Raw genomic sequence first — 21,395 nt, 5'->3', positions numbered from 1 at the left:
TTCAAACCAACTGAGGCCAATGCTGTTTGGAGCAATAAAATGTTTCAGAAAGTATGGTCTTCGTCCAATCAATCCTCTGTATCGTTCCAGATTCTCTCTGACCTCCACCTGGAGGTTAACCACCAATATCTATCTTATGAAATTCCCGCTTGCGCAGAGCATCTTATCCTCGCGGGCGATATCGGACGCTTAGCGGACTATGAAGATTACCGCAACTTCCTCCAAAAACTGACTGGTCGATTCAAATTAGTGTTTCTCGTACTCGGCAATCATGAGTTATACAACGAGGTGTTTGCTACGGGGATAAAGCAAGCAAGGAAACTTGAACAGGAGCCTGCACTCAATGGACGGCTGATCATCCTCCATCAGAAACGATATGACGTTCCTGGTTCCGACATCAGTATACTCGGGTGCACGCTTTGGTCAAAAGTACCCAAGGAATCGGCCGATATTGTTCAGTCGAAAGTCAAAGATTTCCAAAAGATTGCAGAGTGGTCGGTTGATGACCATAATGCATGCCATGATTCTGATTATGCCTGGCTGATGAAGGAGATACATTCAATACAACAGGAGAATGAAACAGCGGGGAAGCGCAGTAGGCAACGGTCTATCCTTGTTGTGACGCACCATGCGCCTTCACTTCAGGGGACCTCTAGTCCTAAACATGCTCAGAGTCCTTGGGGTGTTGCCTTTGGGACTGATATTCTTTCGAAGATTCCAGGTGGAGTGAAAGCCTGGGTGTTTGGACATACCCATTACACTACTGATTTCATGGAGAAGGGGGTAAGAGTCGTGAGCAATCAACGGGGGTATGTGCTGCCTTGGAGTGATCCGAAAGCACACAGCGGGTTTGATGTGAGGAAGGTCATACAGCTATGATAAAGTCTGATGCTCTGTCTGTAGCCTCCAGGCATGTCAGCAAATCCCGTATTAATCGACCTATTGTTCCCAATTACAAGTGCCCCACTACTAGCGAGAAAGCCCAGCCTCAGATTGATAACGGCTGAGAGTATAATTATGCAGATCTGATATATTGATTAGTCGGTGGAGTGCATTGGCTGATGGAAGATGGGCTTCCACGCAAGTCATGACATTATGCTTAGCCATTATGGATGGAGGCCCGGGTAGAACTGGCCTTGGCCATAATTGGTTGAGATTGATTGTTTGATGTCGTTGAATTAAGAGGCATTTATTGCGTCAATAAAACCAGCATACCAGCCACCATCGGAATGGGTGTGGTAGCAAGTGTGCAGTGGTGTGTCGGGGCTTACCCCAGGTTGTGGGGTCAAATCTAAGCCCGGGCGGGTACATTGGAGCGATCGGCTATACAAACATTCCATCAAGTCATCATAAGTTGATATGCATCTTAGTGAGACCAACTAATGTACCATGGACCCCATAGAACAACAATCGAAGACAACGCAACCATAATGCAAGCGACCATGGATCCTGCCCTGCTTTTACGAAGGCTCAACCAATGCGAACCGGTTAAACTTCATAATGACTTCACCCAGCCAAAACCACGCAATCACAACGCTTCGAGACCAACGAGGGTGCGGCTGGGAGCAACAGCCGCCTGTGAGTAAAGTCCATCATGCAGATAGTCCCATCGTCATCATCTCATCATTAACGCCACCTTTGGACCATATATCATGCCGGGCCCGTGCCCCAGTTCGCTTCTGCCGTTGGTTTCATCTTACGTCGATCTGAATGTAACCATCACAACTGAATTCCATCTAGGCGACTGTACTACCACCTGGTACGCTTGCTGTTTTTCCTTGGTTGCGGGTGCAGATGTACTCGATTGCCGTGGAGATGGCCAGCAGTCTTAGCCGGATTATCAACTAATGGATTCTACAGAAAGCATACAACCACCACCATGTCCTCAACAGGTTCGAATCCCGTCTCGCGCCTTGCGGAAGCTGCCAAGGAGAAGGTTGCGCCCAGTACCTCCTCCAAAGCCAAGGATCCCAGTGCAAACTGGACCCCGGAGGAGATGTTCGAAACAACGTTGGATAGGAACGGCAACCCAGTGCCCAATGATTCCTATATTGACGTGGATAAAATGAGAAAGGGACGACAAGGCCCGGACGAAGGAGATGTCTTTGAGGCCGCAAATGAGGACTTCGACTAAGTCAAGCCCGGTGGGAATTATGACGCTGGAGGCGTCAATAGAGGGAGCAACGCGGCTATATGAGCTGAGACCATGCGGAATGTTCGATGCTGTCAGTCACTCTTTGCAGGACAAGAGCGGTGGATGCTGAGACATGAGTGCATGCAATGTGTAAATGTGGATAGTGCTAGTAATTTCCCGGTGGTGCACTCCTTGACCACCGGACCAACCGAAACAATCAGATTGTATGCAATCGAGACATATCCTTGCATCTTCGGCGGTCTGTGTCTCTCCGAACACAGCAGTAGTCTTTCTTATCGTGAGCTCGTGTCCCTGGCTGTCTGTAGAATTGCCATGGCAACCACCCGCTGCCAGAAGGTCTATGCGCTGCCTCAGGCTGTCTACTATTCCCGATCGGGAAATCCCCAAACGAGGTCATGGCGATGCGATTCATTCATCTGAACTCCCCACGATCAAACTCCCCCCCAGTTCTCGGTTGTTGCTTCTGGTCCCTACTCGATCGCTGCATCTCCCCGTGGACCTTCTTTGAGAGGGGGGAAGTGTGTACTGTCTTCCATCCCCTTGCGTACCACTGCATGTTTCTCTCTTTCACCTTCCATCGCAGGAGCTTTCCCGAAACCCCCGACTGCCCGACTGTTTACCCCATGTCGAGAGTGGAATCGCTCTGTTGTCTAGTGCCGGATGTCAATTGAGCTTGCAGACGGACGGTCCGCGCAAGCATATACATTCTGGATATCCTCCTTGTTTAATTCCCCCTTTGGAGGGCGAGCACTACGCCCATTCTTGGGTCCACTAACCCAGCAGCCACCCATACCCTTAATATCAATCCCTCCTCGATAAGAAAAGAGCCCGCCTCTCGGTCCCTACCCATCCAGTGGTACAGTTGCCTGTATGTACCATTGCCTACTTCAACGCCATCGTGAGCACCTCACTCAGTTTGTACAGTTTTTGAGGGATCACGGTCACGAAATGTCCCTGGACCCCCGTTTCTACCACCATATCGGCCACGGCTCCGGGCCTGGCTCCCAATCCTCCGCCTCGTCCTCCGGGATCTCCGCGATAACCGGCATCACCAGTCCCTCGGCCCATTCGATGACTGCCTCCGCCGCAACCTTACGATCAACCGCGTCCAGTCCGTCATTGCGCGCACGCGAGGGCGTGGCCGTGTCTGCCCACCACCGAGTCGACAGCATGTCTAGTCCGGCCGGCGGCGGCAACGTGCGCGTTGTCGTCCGTGTGAGAAAGTTCCTTCCCAGAGGTACGTCTGGCTAAACGGTAAAGAGTAATACGGATGGAAGCTGACAGTCATCCCATACTTGGGAGCACAGAGATTAACCGCAATGCCGAATGTCTGATCAGCATGGATCCGCAGACGCAGACGACCAAACTTCGAGCGCCCCTGATAAGCCCGGAAGACGAAGGGAAGCCTAAATCGCAGGCGCGCGGAAAGGTGTTGGAGGATAAATCATTTGTCTTTGACAATTCTTTTTGGTCGCATAACGAGCGGGACCCCCACTACGCCCCCCAGGAAGACGTCTACAACTGTCTGGGAGAAGAGTTCTTGGACCACAATTTCGAAGGATACCACACCTGCATATTCGCCTATGGCCAGACAGGTTCTGGCAAGAGTTATACCATGATGGGCACACCGGAAGCGCCTGGATTGATTCCTCGGACCTGCGAAGATTTGTTCCAACGTATCGAAAGCGCCGAATCTCCGGATATTAGTTTCAACGTGCGCGTCTCCTACTTCGAGGTCTACAATGAGCATGTGCGCGATCTGCTGGTCCCTCGGAGCGACCCGCCGCACTACCTTCGTATTCGGGAGTCCCCGTTGGAAGGCCCGTACGTCAAGGACCTAACAGAGGTGACGGTCAAGAGCTTCGACGAACTCATGAAGTTCATGCGCAAGGGAGATGTATCGCGCACTGTGGCTAGCACTAAGATGAACGATACGTCGTCCCGGTCACACGCAGTGTTTACTATTACTCTGAAGCAGATCCACCACGACCTTTCGACCGATGAAACCACTGAGCGCACGGCGCGAATACGTCTCGTTGATCTGGCAGGTTCGGAACGAGCCAAGTCCACGGAAGCAACCGGTCAACGACTGCGCGAAGGGTCCAATATCAACAAGTCCTTGACCACACTGGGCCGAGTCATTGCCGCACTGGCAGATCCCAAGCCGGGTCGCGGGGGCAAACGCAAGGGCAAGGATGTGGTCCCGTATCGCGACTCGATCCTGACCTGGCTGCTGAAAGATAGTCTTGGGGGCAACTCGAAGACGGCGATGATAGCATGTATATCTCCCAGTGACTACGAGGAAACGCTCTCTACCCTACGATACGCAGACCAGGCAAAGCGCATCCGAACACGCGCCCGAGTTAACCAGGACCACCTCTCCGCTGCCGAACGTGATAAACAGATCGCCGAAATGGCGGAAACGATCCGCACGCTTCAGCTGAGTGTCAGTCTGGCCGCAGCTAACCGACGGGAGAATGAGATGCAGAACGAGCGCCTCGAAGATTATCAGCAGAAGGTGGAGAAGCTCCAGCGACTGATGGAGGAGACGAAGATGGTGAGTGAGTGTAAGATCCGGCAGCTGCAGACGGAGAACGAGGCCCTGCGGAATCACCTCAAGCTGGCCTTGGACAGTATCCGGAACCCGATCCCTCCGGTGGTGGTGCATAAGCGCCGGAGTGGCTTATACAGTGTGAATGAGAATGATGGCTCCCCGTCCAATCGCAAGCGGCTCAGCCGTGCCCGATCGCCTCCATCCGACGTCGAGCCCGAACCCGAGCCGGACCTCATTTGGGAAGATGAAGACACGATGCAAAGCGAGGCCAGTCATGTTGAGGCGCAGGAAATGCAGACGCATATGGAGAACCTTTTGGACGACCTGAGTATGTTCAAGCGCAAGATAGCGACGGACCACGAACGATTCCGACCCAGCTGGAAGCCTGAAGGACGAAAGCGACGACGAGCGCTGGGCAATGTTTGGGTCAACAATCGATAAATGGACAACTTCGCGAATAGAATGGGATGGGATTGGGCTGGGTAGCGTGGGTGGCTTTGTGATTATGGCGTTGGATGGATTACTTTGGATGCACATAATTGGAGACGCTGATTTGATTTGAACTGTGTCTCGCTGCGATGATATCTTTGCTGCTTTTCTTCCTTCTTCTCTTCCGGCCTTTAGCTTTTACTTTTCTGGCACGATGACATGATTGTATGGTAGGATGACAAGGATGCTTGATGCCCGAATACCATGAAACCTTGTGATTAGTCGATGCACATCGGCTGTGGCTTGATAGAATGTCTGCCCAGCTCTGACTCAGGTACCTGCTATAGTTAGTATACCTTGATACATGAAGGTGTGAGTTATAGATAAATAGGTGAATGTTCTGTAAAGCAATTGCTAGTTATCGACGGTGAGATCCGGTTTCGCAGCCCCGATGACTCCACTCCCAACCACCACAGAAACCTTTACTAGTGAGGTGAAGTAACACAGTGGAATGATACTCCTAGAGATACTCCTCACACTGGGAAGCACCGTGGTGCAATACGTGGGAATTCTCGTGGTGGTAACAGCAGCTTATGTGGTGAAGCAGCAGCAGCAGCAGCAAAGCGTGAGTCAACGACGGGAACGGGTTTCATCGCCGGCTCCCCCCACAACATCCACTTCTTCTTCCACTTCCTCCTCCGCCGAAAAAGTCTCCAATGCCCCTCCCGATCGCCTCGATACTCCCCCTCCTTCCTTCGACTACACATCACCTCTCATAATGGCGACCCCCGTTGACTCCTCACAACCCCCGGCTGAAATGCAATCCCAGCAATCATCATCATCATCCCCAGGCGCTGCCGCTGCTGCTGCCGCCGCCGGCGCCAACGCCTCCGCTAAGCCCGCTAAACCGCAGCAATCACAGCCCGCCAAGCAACAACCACAACAGCAACAATCACAGTCTAAAGGAAAGGATACTGCCGCCGCTGGTGGAGATGGCGCTGCGCTCTCCCCCGCCGAATTGAAGAAGAAAGCCAAAGCCGAAAAGGCCGCCCGTCGCGCTCGCGAACGCGCCGAACGTGAACAGTCCGGTGGTGGTGCTGGTGGTGCTGCGCCCGGTGGGGGTCAGTCTGCTGCTGGTGGGAAGAAGGGCGCGTCGGGTCCCGGTGGTGCTGGGGCTGGTGGGAAGGATGCCTCTGGTGCTGCGACGCCGCAGAAGGGTGGTCATCAGAAGCAGCTGCCTCGTCGCGGTTCGGCGCAGGCGACGGGCCAGCCGAGTGCGGCGGAGTTGAAGAAGAAGCAGGAGGAGAAGAATGTTTCGGTCTTTGGACACTTGTATGGTCAGCAGCGCAGGACTACGATTGCTGGCGCTGGAAAGGAGGTGCATCCGGCGGTTTTGGCGCTGGGCATGCAGATGAGAGACTATGTGGTTTGTGGTAGTAGTGCTAGATGTGTTGCTACGTTGCTGGCTTTCAAGAGGGTATATCTTTCTATTTTGGAGTTTGGCTGTGTGCTGTGATGTATTAACGTCTGTCAGGTCATCGAAGCTTATACTACCCCTCTGGGCACCTCGCTCGCCCGCCACTTGACTACCCACCTCTCTCACCAGATTACCTACCTCTCCACGTGTCGTCCCTTGTCTATCAGTCAGGGTAACGCTATCCGCGCCCTCAAGCTCGCCATCTCCTCCATCGATCCCTCCGTCCCCGAAGCTACCGCCAAGGCCTCGCTGTGCGATTTCATCGACAGCTTCATCCGCGAGAAGATCACCGTCGCCGACCAGGTCATCGCCGGCAGCGCAGCACAGAAGATTCAGGATGGAGACGTGATCGTGACATTTGCAGGCAGCTCGATCGTGAAGCAGACGCTGTTGGCGGCACACAAGGAGGGCAAGCAATTCCGCGTCTCCATCATCGACTCGCGGCCACTGTTCGAGGGTAAGAACCTGGCGCGCACGCTCGCCAACGCCGGTCTGGACGTGCAATACTCCCTCATGAACGGCATCAGCCACGCCATCAAAGACGCTACCAAGGTTTTCCTGGGCGCCCACGCCATGACCAGTAATGGTCGCCTGTACTCGCGCGTCGGTACCGCACTGGTCGCTATGTCGGCCAAGGAGCGCGCCGGCGGCGTCGAAGTTCCCGTCATCGTATGCTGCGAAACAGTCAAGTTCACGGACCGCGTCGCGCTGGACAGTATCGTCGTGAACGAGATTGCAGACGCCGACGAGCTGGTGACGGTCGAGCCGGTGCAGCAGCTTACCGGGTTGCCGGATCCCGCGGCGCAGCCCGCCGTAGAGCCCAAGAAGGGCGGCAAAGCTAGCAGCGCGCCGGTGGAGACGAGCACGGCGGCACAGAGCAAGTCGTCGCCGCTGGAGGACTGGAAGGAGTCGGCGAATCTGCAGCTGCTGAATATCATGTATGATGTGACGCCGGCGGAGTATGTGGATATGGTGGTGACGGAGATGGGCAGTTTGCCGCCGAGTGCAGTACCTATAGTGCATCGGATGAGTACGAATATGTAGGGTTTAGTTATTAGGTAGATAATGGATGCAATGTGGTTTACTTGTGAGTGGATATGATTCGTAGTTGGGAATGAAAGCGGTGATCCTGATTCAATCCCGTAAATGCTTATCGCAACCACTTCTCAAACACAACTGACAACCACCTACTACCAACTACCACCCCAATCCACAATAACAACATCAACCATACACCAAACACCAGCTACACACTCAACTGACCTTCACATCACTCCAACTCCAAGCCACATCCTCCCTCCAAAATGGTACACCCCTCCCCAATACCCTCCTCCCTTCATCCCATCCCAATTTGTCCCCTCACCACCACCACTCCCCATCCCAATCCCCCCAAAACCCCCCAACCATCCAAACCACCAACTAACCCATACGAATATTATAACCTATAGAGCAAAGACTCCACCCCCACCCACCTCCACATGCACCACCCCCGACTAGCAGATTACTTCGAAGACTTCACGCGTCCACACCACCACACCACCTCTTCCTCTTCCTCCCCCTACACATCATCCACCGCAACCCAAGCCTTCGCAACAACAACAGCGGCAGCAGCAGCCACCGGCGGCGGCGGCACCGGCACCTCCCCGACCCTCACGCCCTCCTTCCTCCCCATCGAAGACATCTACATCCCGCCGCAGTATCAGCCCCCCAACCCGGAGGACGAAGACGATGTGGTTCCGGATCAACACGCCGCGTTTGGGATTGCGAGGGCTATGGCGTTGCAGGGCCGCAGGGGGGAGGGGGCGTGGAGGGATTTGGGACTCGAGGGGTTGGTTAGTGGGATGGGGGGGTCGGGGGGTAGTGCTGAGGCTGGGGCTGCTGGGAAGGTGAGGGTTAGGGGGGAGGGGAGGTTGATGGGGGGGAGGAGGAGGGTGGTTTGTTTGAGGTGATTTTTTTCTATTTCATTGTTTTGTTGGTTGGGGATGTGGGGGGAGTTGGGAATGGGGATGGGGAGGGAGAGGGATGGTGGTGTTATGGTTATTGTTATGGCTAGGCTACGCTATTATACCCTGCGTTTGTTGTGTTTTTTATGGGCATGGGTATGGTATGGGTATGGTATGGGTAAGGGCATGGAGGAGTCTTCGTGGAATCATCATTATCATGTATACTACTGCTGCTGCTGTTGCTATGCTGCGCTGCGCTATATCCGTATTATGTCTACCCGGGCCCGTTCATACAATTTATGGCTGACCTGCTTCTGCTCCCTCTCGTCGTCTTCTATCCGTCGTGGCTGAATCGCCATCTGTGCGTATGTACCTGCGCCGCGGCGTTTGGAGAGCGTGCCGGGGTTGATCACTGTTACGCTGTCCACTACCTGTCTGGTTGTTAGCATTATCATAGATTAAACAAAATACTGGGTGTGGGGGCTGACCTTAACAAACGGCGGCAGCATGCTCGGCGTTATCAACACGTCCGGCCGCACATTCCACCACTCGCCCAGCTTCGAATAGCTCACATCGACCATTCCCCCCGTTGCAAGGCCGGTTCCCGCTCGTGGCAGCATGTCTCTGCTCGATGTCGGGAACATCGGCTGGAAGTGTCGCTGCTCGATCATGTACTTGGGCAGTCTTGTCAGGAGGTTCCCCTCCGTTGGTTTGCCGTGGAGTACCTCCTCGCGGCGCAGCTCGTACAGCACGTCGTGCGAGCACATCCCAATGACTGTCTCGTTCAGTGACAGCGTCACCGGGTTCGACACCATGCGAACCTGCTTCGGCAGGCCCAGCTCCTTCTTGGGTAGCTGCTCCTGTGGCCAGGAGACGTGCTTGCTGACTGCGTCGCGGACGGACGGCACCAGCACGATCGTGATGCTGGGCACGGCTGCCACGAGTCGCTGTAGCGGCGCTGAGATGCAGTGCCGGAATACTGTAGTCAGCGTCACCGTGTCCGGGTCTACGCCGTTGATCTCGGGCAGGTCGAAATCCCCCGAGGCCAGCAGGGGATGCTCGATGTCTAGGAATGGCCCCAGCAGGACAAGACCGTCCGCATAGCTGTCTGCTGCCTTGCGGCAGATCTCTTTCAGTGGCTCGTAGTCGAGGTTGTCGTCTGCTGTGTACGGGCCGGCAGCGACGAGAACGTTCAAGGGCGCTGGGCCAGCGTCTTCGAGTCTCTGGTTGATGGTTTCGAGGTTGACGACTGACGATGCGGCCGGTGGGAGAAGGGGTGTGGGGAGGACCTCTTTGACGGAGAAGTAGTTGCCGGACGCATTAATGCCGCGCAGCGCCACGATCTGGCCCGGGAAGAAGTTGGCAGATGGCACGGATTCGAGTTTCAGTGGAACACGGATGCCTGCTCCTGTACGTCTGGACGTCTCGAGCACGAGTGACGCGGTGTTGAGTTTTCCTTCCATACTGTCGGATGCGATGCGGCCGACGGCCACGATCTCGCTGGTGCTCTGCGTGGCAGCGCTGCCGAATGTGATCTCGTCACTGCCGTACTGTTTCTCAAACAATGCCATGAATTCGTCGATGCGGTCGTCCAGGATTTCCGATGCCTCGGCCAGTCTCATGGCCATAGGCTTGTATCCGAACTTCTTCAGGTCTGTGTTCGCCGTCGGTCGTATGCGGGCTTCGGAGTATGGCGCGATAGGGGCCTCTGCTTGTGGGAGATGGGGGTTGATGGTTTCGATGGTTTCGCCTGCATTTTGGCGCTGGGAAAAGGGAATGGATCTGCTTCGTCAGTTGCGGACCTTTACGGTGATTCGCGCACGTACTGTAACCCATCACCGTTTGTCTGTTTCACACTGGTACTCATCGGAGATCCATTGTGTTCGGTTCTCCCGATCTTAGAGATTGATGGCGAAGCAAAGTCGGATTTCCGCTTCGCTGAACCGGCATTGCTCCGACCAGAAGCACCTGGTGTTAATCCGTCCAGCCTGACTTGTTAGATTTGTCCATCAAATCATTGATACTCAACATACATGCCAAAAACATCTGACGTAGCAGCGCGCGGGGTGGCCGGCACTGCTGGTTTCCTCTCCATCTGTCGGCCTGCTTTGCCGCGGGCTTCTCGCTCCAACGTATCCTGCACATCTTTCTTGAACAGTCGCACGGTACCCAAGTCCATCTTCAACTCGTCCGGGCCCATCTTCAGACAGTAAGACTCCCATTTGTAAAAGAGCTCCTGCGCGGAGATGGAGTGGATGCGCAGGATTGACTGCAACTCGGTGAGAACATCCTTGGGTAGACCATCTGGAGCAGCGGCAGCAAAGAGCTCATTGAGCTCTGCGACAGAATCCTCCATGTTGACTGGAACCCTGAATTATTGACGAGTTTGGGTAGTACTTCGTATCCAATATGGCTCACTATCGGAACTGCAATGACGCGCGACGCGTGAGACGCGCAAATTGGTTGGTGTGACCGCCTGCCGAAATGAGACCGCAGCACGACCCGCGGAACCACGTATTCTTTGACTGCAATTGATTAATCCAGCGGAGGTTTGCAGCTGACGATCGGTGGGCCTGCCGATCAACACTCCGCCCTGCTCAATCTTACGCCGTGAAAAAGGACACCCGGGAAGCTGCTTGCCGTTCTCCCCCTTTATTATATTCGCTGATGTCTTGCGATTTATAAAGTTGGTGCCCTCAGACAAGGCGGACGCTTACACTACAATCATCTACACTAGATTCAACAGATCCAAGCAAGCTCTTCATCATGAGCGCTCCCTCGAATCCCCCGGCCGCTTCGCCCGCCGACAATATTCCTGCTGTCGATGCCTCACAGACCACCCCTTCTGACCCGTCACCTTCAAGTCCTGCTGAGATCGCAGCTACCCCTGAGTCTACCACTAAACCCGCAGAATCCACCGCTTTAGCCAAGAAAATCGAGGAGTTCGAATCTCAATTGCCATTGTCCGCCGCCGACGGTCTCATCCAGAAGCCCTTTCCCCGCCCCCTTGAATCGGCCAAGCCGACACCCCCGGCCGAGCTCACCTCCGATCAGCAAGCAAAATACAAGGATGTCCTGAAGGCTGTCTCAGAATGGACCACGGTTCCGACAACGTCCGCTAAAAATTCTCCTACCGCCCCTATTACCGACGATGAGCGCATGTTCCTGACCCGCGAGTGCCTGTTGCGGTACCTGCGCGCAACCAAATGGAATGTCTCCGAGGCAATTGCGCGCCTCCAGCGCACGCTCACCTGGCGCCGCGAGTACGGCGTTGAAAAGCTCACAGCCGAATACATCTCCGTTGAGAATGAGACGGGCAAGCAGGTCATTCTGGGATATGACATTCACGGGCGCCCATGCCTGTACCTGCTGCCATCAAACCAGAACACGGAAACGAGCGACCGCCAGATCCAGCACTTGGTCTTTATGCTTGAGCGCGTTATTGACCTCATGGGCCCGGACCAGGAGACGCTGGCACTGATCGTCAACTACAAGGAGACGAAGTCGGGTCAGAACGCGAGTATCGGCCAAGCCAAGCAGACCCTCAACTTTCTGCAGAACCACTACCCAGAGAGAATGGGCCGCGCCCTTGTAATTAACAGTGAGTTATCCCTATATCATGCAAACGATAGTCTCTGACCGCATTCAGTGCCTTTCATGATCCTTGGTTTCTTCAAGATCATCACGCCGTTCATCGACCCATTGACTCGCCAAAAGCTAAAATTCAACGAGGACCTGGGTCAGCACGTGCCTCCAGGCCAGTTGATGAAGTCCATGGGTGGTGAGGTCGAGTTCCGGTACGACCATTCGATCTACTGGCCGACGCTCAACAAACTTGCCGACCAGCGCCGAGCAGCATACAAGGAGCGGTGGATCCAGGGCGGCAAACGTGTTGGTGAGATTGAGAACTATCTGAAGACGGGCACCAGCCCGAGTCTCTCTCAGACGGAGGGAGCGAATGGTGGAGCGCAGCCTGCAGCATAAAACTTCCCATCTTGTGCGACTTCCGGGTAAAATTGTCTTTTATTGTTCTTCGAGCGTTTGCGATTGCATGGCTGTGGCATAAAGCATAGATACGCCTTTATAATTCTTTGGCATCGTTTTTCGAGCTCTCGGTTAGACTTGTGGTATAAGTAGACACATGGTCCAAAACATTTCAGCAACCTTTGCTTGTTATCATCCTGTCGCGTATAAATATCTAAGAAGGCATTGGTGTCGGCGTAAATAGAGACCGGAGCTAGTCAAGCAAGCGACTCGAAGCTTTCTCCGCAGTGGCCTGTCACGTGTGGGGATGGCGGGGCATGTCTGCCTCAGGCATATATCCCACCACTTCCCACCACTCAAGTTCTCAACGAAGCTGCAGCAATACATATGCTGGAAATGGAATGCTGCGGCATGTAGTAAACATAAACATAATCTGAACATGACACACTGCACATCTTCCAGCCTGTCAGAATGTCTGTTCGGAAATTTGACACCTCAATGCCCGTCTTGGATGCCCCTCGTTCCTGGTGCACTCTCTCAACTGCAACTATCCAGGCGACTGGGGTCTTAATTAACTAAGATAGTACAGTAGGCAGATTAATTAATCAGGAGATGTGATGCATCATCCTAAGCATCCTGCGCATGATTCGTCGCGCGCGCTGTCTTCTCAGATGATCCTAGACAGTCTCCTTTTCTTTTTAAAACATCCCATACTGATCCTCTTCCTCCCCGCCTATCCATATCACTAGGAATACTAATCATATTATCCCAGCGGCACCGGCAGGTTATAACCCCTGTCAACTGCATCAAGCCTTGAGCCTATTAATCCTACAGGTCTGGGAGATCATTTCCACCCACAGTCAACTTTTTTGTCTCGTCCATTCTGGATGTCTGGATGTGTTTTGCGGTCCTACGACAGTAGCGGCACTGGGCAATCAAGATGGAGGAAGCTCCCCAGCGGGTGCCCGTAGTCCCCACGGGCAGAATGAGCAGCACTTCCGGGCGGCCGCTTTCAATCACCGACGACACCTCCACCACCACCACCACTACCACAACTACCACTACTACTACCACTGCAACGACCACCTCGACCACCTCCACCATCACTGCGCTGACGACTAGCACGGCTGCTGCTGCTGCTCCTGCTGCTGCTCCTGCTACTGCCTCTCCTCGGTCCACTCCACCTCAGCCTTACCCTCGCCCGCCTTCCTCCACCGGTTCCTATCCCTCGCCCATTCCCTCTCCTGTTCCAGACCGTCGTCCTATCCGCGGTCACGAGGGAGGATTCGTGTATCCCGCCTTCTTTCTCCGGCCGCGAGGTCTATCACACCCAATGTCCCCCGCTCAGCCCGAAAGGGCGATCGATCGGGAAGAGCGTCAGGCCCTAGTGAGTTGCTTTGCTTTTCTCTTCCTTTCTTCTCCCCGTTGCTTGCTTTTTCCCCTCAAATCTTCCTGTTTGCCCCGCTCATGTCCAACGCGCCTTACCCCTCCTTGGTGTCCGCGCTGCTTCGTACATAAACCTGTTATATCTCTTTGTTTGCCATGGTTCCGGGTCTGTCATGCTTGCGCTCAATGCCAATGTGCCATGACCCTTCTGGCTACCAACTGCTTGCTCGTAATTGTTTCCACATGGGAATTAAACGGATTGACTAATCAGATTCTGGTCTCTCTTAATCCTTGTAGCGTGCCATTCGCAACTTCCTCAAAGTCCGTACCAGCTATGATGTCCTTCCACTCAGTTTTCGACTTATCATGTTCGATACGTCGCTGTCCGTCAAGGAGAGCTTGAATATCCTCATACAGAACGGCATGTCTCCCACCCGCTCCCCGCGGCTCCGCGGGCTATGCGCACCGCGAATGCAATCTCGCTGACTGGAAAGGATGCACAATATAGGTATCGTTTCGGCTCCGTTATGGGACTCTACATCCTCGACCTTTGCTGGTCTTCTCACCACATCCGACTACATCAATGTTATTCAGTACTACTATCAGAACCCCGAGGCTCTGAATCAGATCGATCAATTCCGCTTGGATAGTCTACGAGGTGCGTCTGGCGCTTTTTCAGAGGGGACACACAAGCTGACATTCCATTCTAGAGGTCGAAAAGGCGCTCCATGTGGCGCCTCCCGAAACGATATCTATTGACCCAGAGCGGCCGCTCTACGAGGCCTGTCGGCGCATGCTCGAGTCTCGCGCCAGGAGGATTCCTTTGGTTACTTTTGACAGTCAGACCGATCGAGCTCTCGTTCTGAGTGTTCTCACCCAGTACCGCATCTTGAAGTTCGTCGCCGTCAACGTCAACGACACGCAGAAGTTACGGAAACCCCTTGGTGAGATCTTGCTGGGCTCGTATCACAATATAGCAGTCGCATCGATGGATACACCTGTCATTGACGTGATTCACATTCTCGTCTCACGGAGCATATCAAGTGTCCCCATTATCAATACTGAAGGTAGGCGATACTACGTTGGAGCGCGCATGAATGTGTACTGATTGCGTGATTTTCGCAGGTGTTGTGTACAACGTCTTTGAGGCTGTCGACGTGATAACGCTGATCAAAGGAGGTGTCTATGATGATTTGAGTTTAACGGTGGGCGAGGCATTAAAGAAGCGATCTCCGGTATGTTGGATCTATCACACAAGAGTTTCCTAGTACATTTGACTCATTACTCCAGGACTTCCCCGGTATCTATACATGCTCCCTGAACGATGGTCTGGATACCATTTTCGACACGATTCGCAAATCCCGTGTACACCGCCTGGTTGTGGTGGACGACAACTTCCGGCTAAAGGGTGTCCTGACCTTGAGTGATATTCTCCAGTACATCCTTTTGGAGGGTGAAAATGACGAGTCATCATGAACAATGTATTTGCGCCTTGTCGCGCTGCTACGCATACTTACAACTTGCATGGAAAGGCGTTTTTGCGTGCTAGTGTCGGTTCCCGGGCCTCCTTGGTTGGCAACGGTAGCCCACTCGCACGTTATTGACTTGATTATACGGTTCTACCCCCTTATATTGCTTCTTGGTATTTGAGCACTTGGGCTTTTGTCCGTCTTGTTTGAAATGCAAAAGTAGACGGTACTTTATGGCGCAACGGTCTATATCCCGGTTACAAAGGCACTCGTGTACACAATACATCTAGACATTGTCATTGAACTTCAGTTGTAGAAATAGCCCGCTCAGCGTGAGAAGTTGATTGTTACTTGTGAGCGTGGCGGTTGCAGTTGTAATAGCAAGCAACCATGGACTTTTGTTATTGAACGGCAAAGCTTTGTTTCTCAATCTTTAGCGTTGTATATTCCCTGTTCAAGCTGCGTGAATTACATTCACGTGTATGGACTCATGTTCCGGACAGCCCGGTCAATCCGGCCATTCGCTAAGTCTGCCTGGTGAATGAAGCCTTTTTCGCCAGTTCTTAGTATCACTGGACAAAAGAGGAAAGAACGATCCTGACATTGACATAACATACTCCCAGGCCATGCCACACCGAGCACTCCCCTCTATAACGATTGTTGCATCTTCCGTCTCTAGCATACCTAACCACTTGCGCAGCGTCTAGTGCAGCAATGGATACCTTGGAAAGTACCAGAGACAGCTTGAAACGATCCATGGACCAAAGGCTATCACTTTCTGTGCCCTTTTCGTCGGTGAACGCCGGGCTAGCTGCCTCTCTCGGGTCAAGAGACATAGCAAAGCACCACGATAGTAGGAGGAATACAATTTTATTGCCAAAGGATGTGGCAGCCCCAAAGAGACACGCCTTGGAGATAAGCTCAGGAGACAAAGGTTCCAAACTGAATGGGTTCAAGACGCTGTTTCGCTCACGCAAGTCGCAGCATCTTCGACTCGAATCAGGGTCGTCTGGTCTGTCTGCAAAGCCCATTATAGTGGTGGAAGAGGGATGTAATGAGAATCATTCTACGGCTACTGGCCATGAAGAGAATCGGCAGTCCGTCGGGCTTCAGGTGACTCAGTCCAGCGACCTTTTGAATGGAGATGCCGATAGAAAGGTCAGTGACAAGACGGTGTACTCGCTCAGCTCAGATCTAACTAGTGTGACTGTCTGCCATGATCCGTCGAAGCACAAATCCATGCCTATTGCCTTGGTTGATCAGGATTGTCTTTACCATGATCCCTATAGTGATATCCAAGAAGCGTCTCATTCTACAACACAGTCCAGTGTCAATTTCGAAGATCTGAAGGGGGCTACTTCGTACTCCAGCAGACAACATAGTTCAGAGCGCAGTAGTGCGAGTGTCTTGTCGACATGCCGCAATCGGACTCCAGAAAAGCCAGGGAATCCCTTCAGGCAGACCCGCTCCTACAGGTCACGGGGCTCATCCAGGCAGAGTTCGGACTTTGCCGCCTCGCTTGACGACAGTTACGCATTGGAACAAGGGGATCGCCACGCGGCTGTTATAGCGTTCAATGAGCTGGCCGGTAGATTGCGTCTTGAGCCGCTGGAGGTCGACGACACGCATGGTGCTCACGGGGGTGCTGAATGGGGTCAGGTGTCAGGTTTGTGTGCCCCAGAGCCAGAGATCGACAGGTGATATACCAGACATCCCAGTTTCTGACGACATAGTAGCTGAACGATCTCCTGATAGTCGTCTATCCCATACAGCCACCGGTGACGATCCTCCCAGACGTCGGGATAAGTTCTATGGACGCATACGAACCATGCGGTCGACCCTCCAGCTTGGATCGTCAGACGCACCCCGCAAAAGAACCTTGCGTCGGATGAGGACGTTCGCCAGCCTTTCGCGCCGATCGGCCGATATGACTTCATTGAAGGGCAAACCCCTGGAAGACCTGGCTCGACTGGGGGGCTACAATCTGCTCACTCTTCCGGCCGACTTTGCGCCTACGAAATTGAAGCTACCCGTATGCTTTGTGGCGATTATCACCTATCTGGGATGCTTTGGTAGGAATCCACCATGTTCCACTAGGATACTCTATCCGTCGCAGGCTATTGGTTTATTGACGTCATTTACAGCTCCTACTGTACGAAACGTCTTTGTCGACGCCGGGGATCCGAAACTAGCGGCACGGACGTACGACTACTACGCCAATCAGGTGCACTCGGTGGAAAAGCAGCAAGACAAGATCCAGATGACGGTTGCGAGTGGCACGATACCGGCGGATGTGGTGGACCCTCTGAACCGGGATGGGGATAGTGGCGACGCCATTCAAGTGTTGAGCGTGGCATGGGCGTTCAAGGCTCTTCTGTCCGGGCTCCCAGGGGGGATTCTAGGGTCGGGCCGGCTTTATCGAGTGCTGGTCCAGATTTGTCAGGGCCACCTTACGAGCGAGCCAGTGGAGCGGCGAAGAAGCTGCCTCGGGGGGGTTTCACCTCGGGGTTACGTCAAGGTCAAGGCGATGAGTCTGGCGATTCTGGCGCTCAGCGACTCGATGCAGCTGAACCTGATCTGTGGGGTGTTTGGACTCAGCGCGCTCTTGCTGCATGAGACGCAGCGGCTGATGGAGCTGGAACGCCAGGGCTTTCGGGGCAGCGTCTGCCGGGCCAGTATTGGGTCGGGGCTGCTGAACCTAGACCGACTGAGTGGAGTGCTGGCGCCACTACTGACGGAAGGCGAGGGGGAGGAGAATCCTGAGGATGCATTCCGGGCCATTCAGCGCGAGATTGAAAGCCAGCGGGTTGCAGCGATGCTGATCGGGAATTGGCGAGGGGTGAGTCGACAATTGCGGATCTGGGAGCATCGGGGGGCCATTGCGCATCACCATGGATTCTCGCGAACGTTTAGCGGGTCGGCGGAGGTGTGAGGATGAGGCCAAGATGAACCAGCATGGTGGTGTATCCTGGTGTATGCGAGAGTACTTTGTGTAGAGTTTGAAGAGGAATCGGGAATAGCAAGGAAAAGAGAAGAAGAGAAGAGGGGGGAGGGGGGGAAGGAAAGCAGGAAAGGAGGTGGATGATAGATAGTACGACGGGGGCAATGGAGCACAGGCCCAGCGGAGCCCGAGGCAGCATCCGGTTCTGGGAGCAGGAAGAGTGGAGAGAGCGGAGCCCATGTAGGGTCGGCGATAGCAAGAATTGAGATGTGATTGCTGGGCCCCGACGGGAGGATTGGAGCAATCATGAAGCAGCATGGCGACCGTTTAGACGGGGCGGCAGGAACCTGAAAGGATCCCTGTTAGCAGTGCATAAGCCTCCGAATGGGGGATGATTGGCGGGGACTGGATGTCGTGGCCGTAAGAGGACTGACCTTTTACCGGATGCATCGAGTGTGCAGTACTTAGTATACTCTGTAGTATGTATGGAGTAGTAATAATGAGTATACTACACATCCCAAAATTTTAGAGTAAAAGTTCGTAGTGATAGGTATATCCTTGTACTTAATTCGTATATCTCTATATCTCACGCCCCAAAAAAGAAAGTGGGGCAAAACAGGATATCAGCAGCAGCAAAGAAAGAAAAAATCAAACAAACAATGAAAGCAAAATATCCCCCGACCCTGACCTGAACCAGAACATGAAACAGGCAAACACCAGGCAGTAGGCAGATAGACTGTTAGCCTAGTCTACTTAGTAGGTACACGGTAGGTGAAGGTAAGTCTAGCATAGCCCACCCCACCAAGAATGTATCCAGAACTAATTAATTCCTTGGAACATAGAAAGCGAAGCGGTCGAGCGGGTCTACAAGCCGGCGACATGATCCGTACCAGAAGATAGTCGTTAACTAAATCACTCACTCAGTCATACTAGAGAAGTGAAAGACTGGAACGGGATGGATAAAATGAACGGATGAATGATTGAATCAGAATTAATAGGGAAGGCGGAAAAGGTCGTCAATTGCTGAATCTAGAACCAGTGGTTCGAGTTGTCCATTCCGGGGTTGAGAGAAAGGGCGGATGAGAATTGAATGCGCAATACATAATTGATTGATAGGATAGGGATGGATGTTGGGGGGAAAGGCGGGAAGTGTATTATATTACAATTGAACTTACTTAGTAGGTAGGATGGTGATGGGATGGTTGTTGATCTTTTGGTAAGTAGTTTTCTTGGATTTGATTAGGAACGTGAGCATTTACTGTGTGGTAGTGGTAGTAGTGGTAGTAGTGGTAGTAGTAGTAGTAGTAGTAGTAGTAGTAGTAGTAGTAGTAGTAGTAGTAGTAGATGATGTGGAGTGAGGTGGTTGGGATAATACTATCTACATTGTATGAGCTATGAAGGCTGGTTGGTTAGAACTAATAGCTGAAGCTCGTCGATCGGTGGATCGTGGTTCGTTGGAGGGAAAAGCCGGGCCGTGGGGACATAACTTACTAAGTTACTTAGACTGAAGTACTTAACGGAGGAAGTACTTTATTTGTGACTTGATCATCAAAGTACTACTACTACTTACTACGTAGATAAACATGTATGTATGTAGTATCTCGGTTAATTGTGTGCAATGCATGTACGCAGTGTATTTTCAAGGAATATATCATGATTCGGGAGTTGGTTACGCGTCCATACCAGTTTCAATCCTTATTGAGTGGATTAGTGGTTGTATTTCTAGAAGGGTATTTATTTTGTTATTTTTTTTATTGTTAATTTGTCGAACTAACAACTTGGCATCTTGTCATTTGATTTATTTGATAATCTTTATTGTTGAGAGGGCCGTTGGGTTGAATAGTTCTGGCTAGCCCTGGAAGGGGGATCCGTAGGTCGAGAGGGAAAAGGGTACATAGTAAATACTTAGGATAATTTATCTGATGCAGCGTGATGAGAAGAGTGAATTGATTTTCATGGGACTTGAATCATGCCAGCTGGCAGGGAAGTACTGTCAGTACTAGAATATTAGTTCACAACTTACCCGGGGAGAAACAGCTCATGTGGATCCTTTCCAACTTGAACTACTTGTCTACATAGTACAGAATACTGCTGCTATGTTATGTACTCTAGCATATAGATATATCAACTATTAAGTATGGTATGTGGATAAGTGGCTCTCTCTCCGATCAAGGAACCGGGAGGAAAACCGGAAATCGAGACCAATTCTTTATATTCCATGCTACTTGTAAGTACTTAACCACTACTTGCTGCATTTGGGGAATCCGCCAACAAAGTTTGATGGGGGAAGAAGAGAAATGCCAACTACGCCCGCCCGTCGGGAACTTCAAACCGCCAATCAGCATGAGGAACGGCACTACTTGGCTTTCCCTGAAACCGGGACAATCCACCCTCGTTTTTTCTTTTTCTTTTCTTTCCCTCTTGTCGGGTCTGTCATGGATGAGGGAAATAAATCAAGTCCGAAAGTAACTGAATGACTCATTGAAGAAAAATATAATATTTACTTAGTTGAGTGAGTTCCCGTCCATTTCAATTATGAGTAGTAGATTTTCCTCCTGGGCTGTGTAGGAAATCATTTGCTGGTGGAACCGGACGGGGAAGACGGAACCCCCGTTCGTTTCTTAAGGTCCAGGGTTAGGGTGAGTGGGTTGTTTTGCCCTCCCATGCCATGAATGGATGACGTTTGAGGAGGATGATCAAATCAGACAGCAACACCCTTTGGTTATTTTCCTTCTTTTAAGGTTCTCGGATTCGGAAAACTGTCGGCGGAGAAGCACAGATGATGTGGGCTGATCTGGTAGTTGTTGGTTGTTTGGAGTTATCTCAGTCAGTACATACTTGGGATGGGCTATCTTTGATGGTGTTCCAAGTTTATCTGGGGTATAGAAAGAGACTAAGGTAGCTGTGCCACTAGTTCCCCTTTAGTTGAAAACATTCTAGTAAACTAGTACCAGAGCTCTTGAAGGGAACCCTACTTACTCGACAGGTACTAGATAGTATTACTACTAGCATTGATTCTAGATGCAAAGTACATTTGCAAGTCCAGCTGGCATGGCT

At 52.4% G+C, this 21,395-nt stretch overlaps 8 protein-coding genes across 8 annotated transcripts; 7 read left to right on the top strand and 1 right to left on the bottom strand.

Annotated features, from left to right (window-relative positions):
- Nucleotides 1–39: 39 nt before the first annotated feature.
- On the top strand, nt 40–2,324 carry BO79DRAFT_237511 (uncharacterized protein; the record flags this gene model as incomplete). Its single annotated transcript, XM_025684713.1, has 6 exons — nt 40–388; nt 491–864; nt 1,254–1,284; nt 1,553–1,684; nt 1,795–1,825; nt 1,861–2,324. The coding sequence occupies 6 exons, from the start codon at nt 40–42 to the stop codon at nt 2,132–2,134; spliced, it is 1,191 nt and encodes a 396-aa protein (XP_025539593.1). The 3' UTR covers nt 2,135–2,324.
- A 1,020-nt stretch (nt 2,325–3,344) lies between these two features.
- Nucleotides 3,345–5,396, top strand: BO79DRAFT_208939 (kinesin-3 family protein uncB). Its single transcript, XM_025682497.1, has 2 exons — nt 3,345–3,392; nt 3,463–5,396. Exon 2 carries the CDS (start codon nt 3,495–3,497, stop codon nt 5,148–5,150), a length of 1,656 nt encoding a protein of 551 aa, XP_025539592.1. The 5' UTR covers nt 3,345–3,392; nt 3,463–3,494; the 3' UTR covers nt 5,151–5,396.
- A 421-nt stretch (nt 5,397–5,817) lies between these two features.
- BO79DRAFT_172633 (translation initiation factor eIF2B subunit delta) lies at nt 5,818–7,691 on the top strand. Its single transcript, XM_025679635.1, has 2 exons — nt 5,818–6,615; nt 6,673–7,691. Exons 1-2 carry the CDS (start codon nt 5,917–5,919, stop codon nt 7,657–7,659), a joined length of 1,686 nt encoding a protein of 561 aa, XP_025539591.1. The 5' UTR covers nt 5,818–5,916; the 3' UTR covers nt 7,660–7,691.
- Nucleotides 7,692–7,808: 117 nt separating this feature from the next.
- BO79DRAFT_237508 (Apc13 domain protein) lies at nt 7,809–8,564 on the top strand (the record flags this gene model as incomplete). The annotated part of the gene is made up of 2 exons (XM_025684712.1): nt 7,809–7,922; nt 8,064–8,564. The coding sequence occupies exons 1-2, from the start codon at nt 7,920–7,922 to the stop codon at nt 8,562–8,564; spliced, it is 504 nt and encodes a 167-aa protein (XP_025539590.1). The 5' UTR covers nt 7,809–7,919.
- A 194-nt stretch (nt 8,565–8,758) lies between these two features.
- BO79DRAFT_194369 (DNA-directed DNA polymerase alpha subunit POL12) lies at nt 8,759–10,933 on the bottom strand. The gene is made up of 4 exons (XM_025681041.1): nt 10,592–10,933; nt 10,385–10,546; nt 9,047–10,340; nt 8,759–8,989 (listed from the first exon to the last, which is right to left on the bottom strand). The coding sequence occupies exons 1-4, from the start codon at nt 10,912–10,914 to the stop codon at nt 8,816–8,818; spliced, it is 1,953 nt and encodes a 650-aa protein (XP_025539589.1). The 5' UTR covers nt 10,915–10,933; the 3' UTR covers nt 8,759–8,815.
- Nucleotides 10,934–11,170: 237 nt separating this feature from the next.
- BO79DRAFT_194365 (CRAL/TRIO domain protein) lies at nt 11,171–12,718 on the top strand. The gene is made up of 2 exons (XM_025681040.1): nt 11,171–12,159; nt 12,208–12,718. The coding sequence occupies exons 1-2, from the start codon at nt 11,325–11,327 to the stop codon at nt 12,540–12,542; spliced, it is 1,170 nt and encodes a 389-aa protein (XP_025539588.1). The 5' UTR covers nt 11,171–11,324; the 3' UTR covers nt 12,543–12,718.
- Nucleotides 12,719–13,429: 711 nt separating this feature from the next.
- On the top strand, nt 13,430–15,791 carry snf4 (AMP-activated serine/threonine-protein kinase regulatory subunit SNF4). Its single transcript, XM_025684711.1, has 6 exons — nt 13,430–13,929; nt 14,226–14,349; nt 14,437–14,586; nt 14,639–14,995; nt 15,054–15,163; nt 15,219–15,791. The coding sequence occupies exons 1-6, from the start codon at nt 13,483–13,485 to the stop codon at nt 15,402–15,404; spliced, it is 1,374 nt and encodes a 457-aa protein (XP_025539587.1). The 5' UTR covers nt 13,430–13,482; the 3' UTR covers nt 15,405–15,791.
- A 320-nt stretch (nt 15,792–16,111) lies between these two features.
- BO79DRAFT_194360 (uncharacterized protein) lies at nt 16,112–18,407 on the top strand (the record flags this gene model as incomplete). The annotated part of the gene is made up of 3 exons (XM_025681039.1): nt 16,112–17,063; nt 17,134–17,469; nt 17,542–18,407. The coding sequence occupies 3 exons, from the start codon at nt 16,112–16,114 to the stop codon at nt 18,327–18,329; spliced, it is 2,076 nt and encodes a 691-aa protein (XP_025539586.1). The 3' UTR covers nt 18,330–18,407.
- Between the last annotated feature and the right edge of the window lie 2,988 nt (nt 18,408–21,395).

Source organism: Aspergillus costaricaensis (assembly GCF_003184835.1).
Source record: "Aspergillus costaricaensis CBS 115574 unplaced genomic scaffold BO79scaffold_15, whole genome shotgun sequence".
Classification (NCBI taxonomy): domain Eukaryota; kingdom Fungi; phylum Ascomycota; class Eurotiomycetes; order Eurotiales; family Aspergillaceae; genus Aspergillus; species Aspergillus costaricensis.
This window is presented reverse-complemented; position numbering and strand designations above follow the sequence as displayed.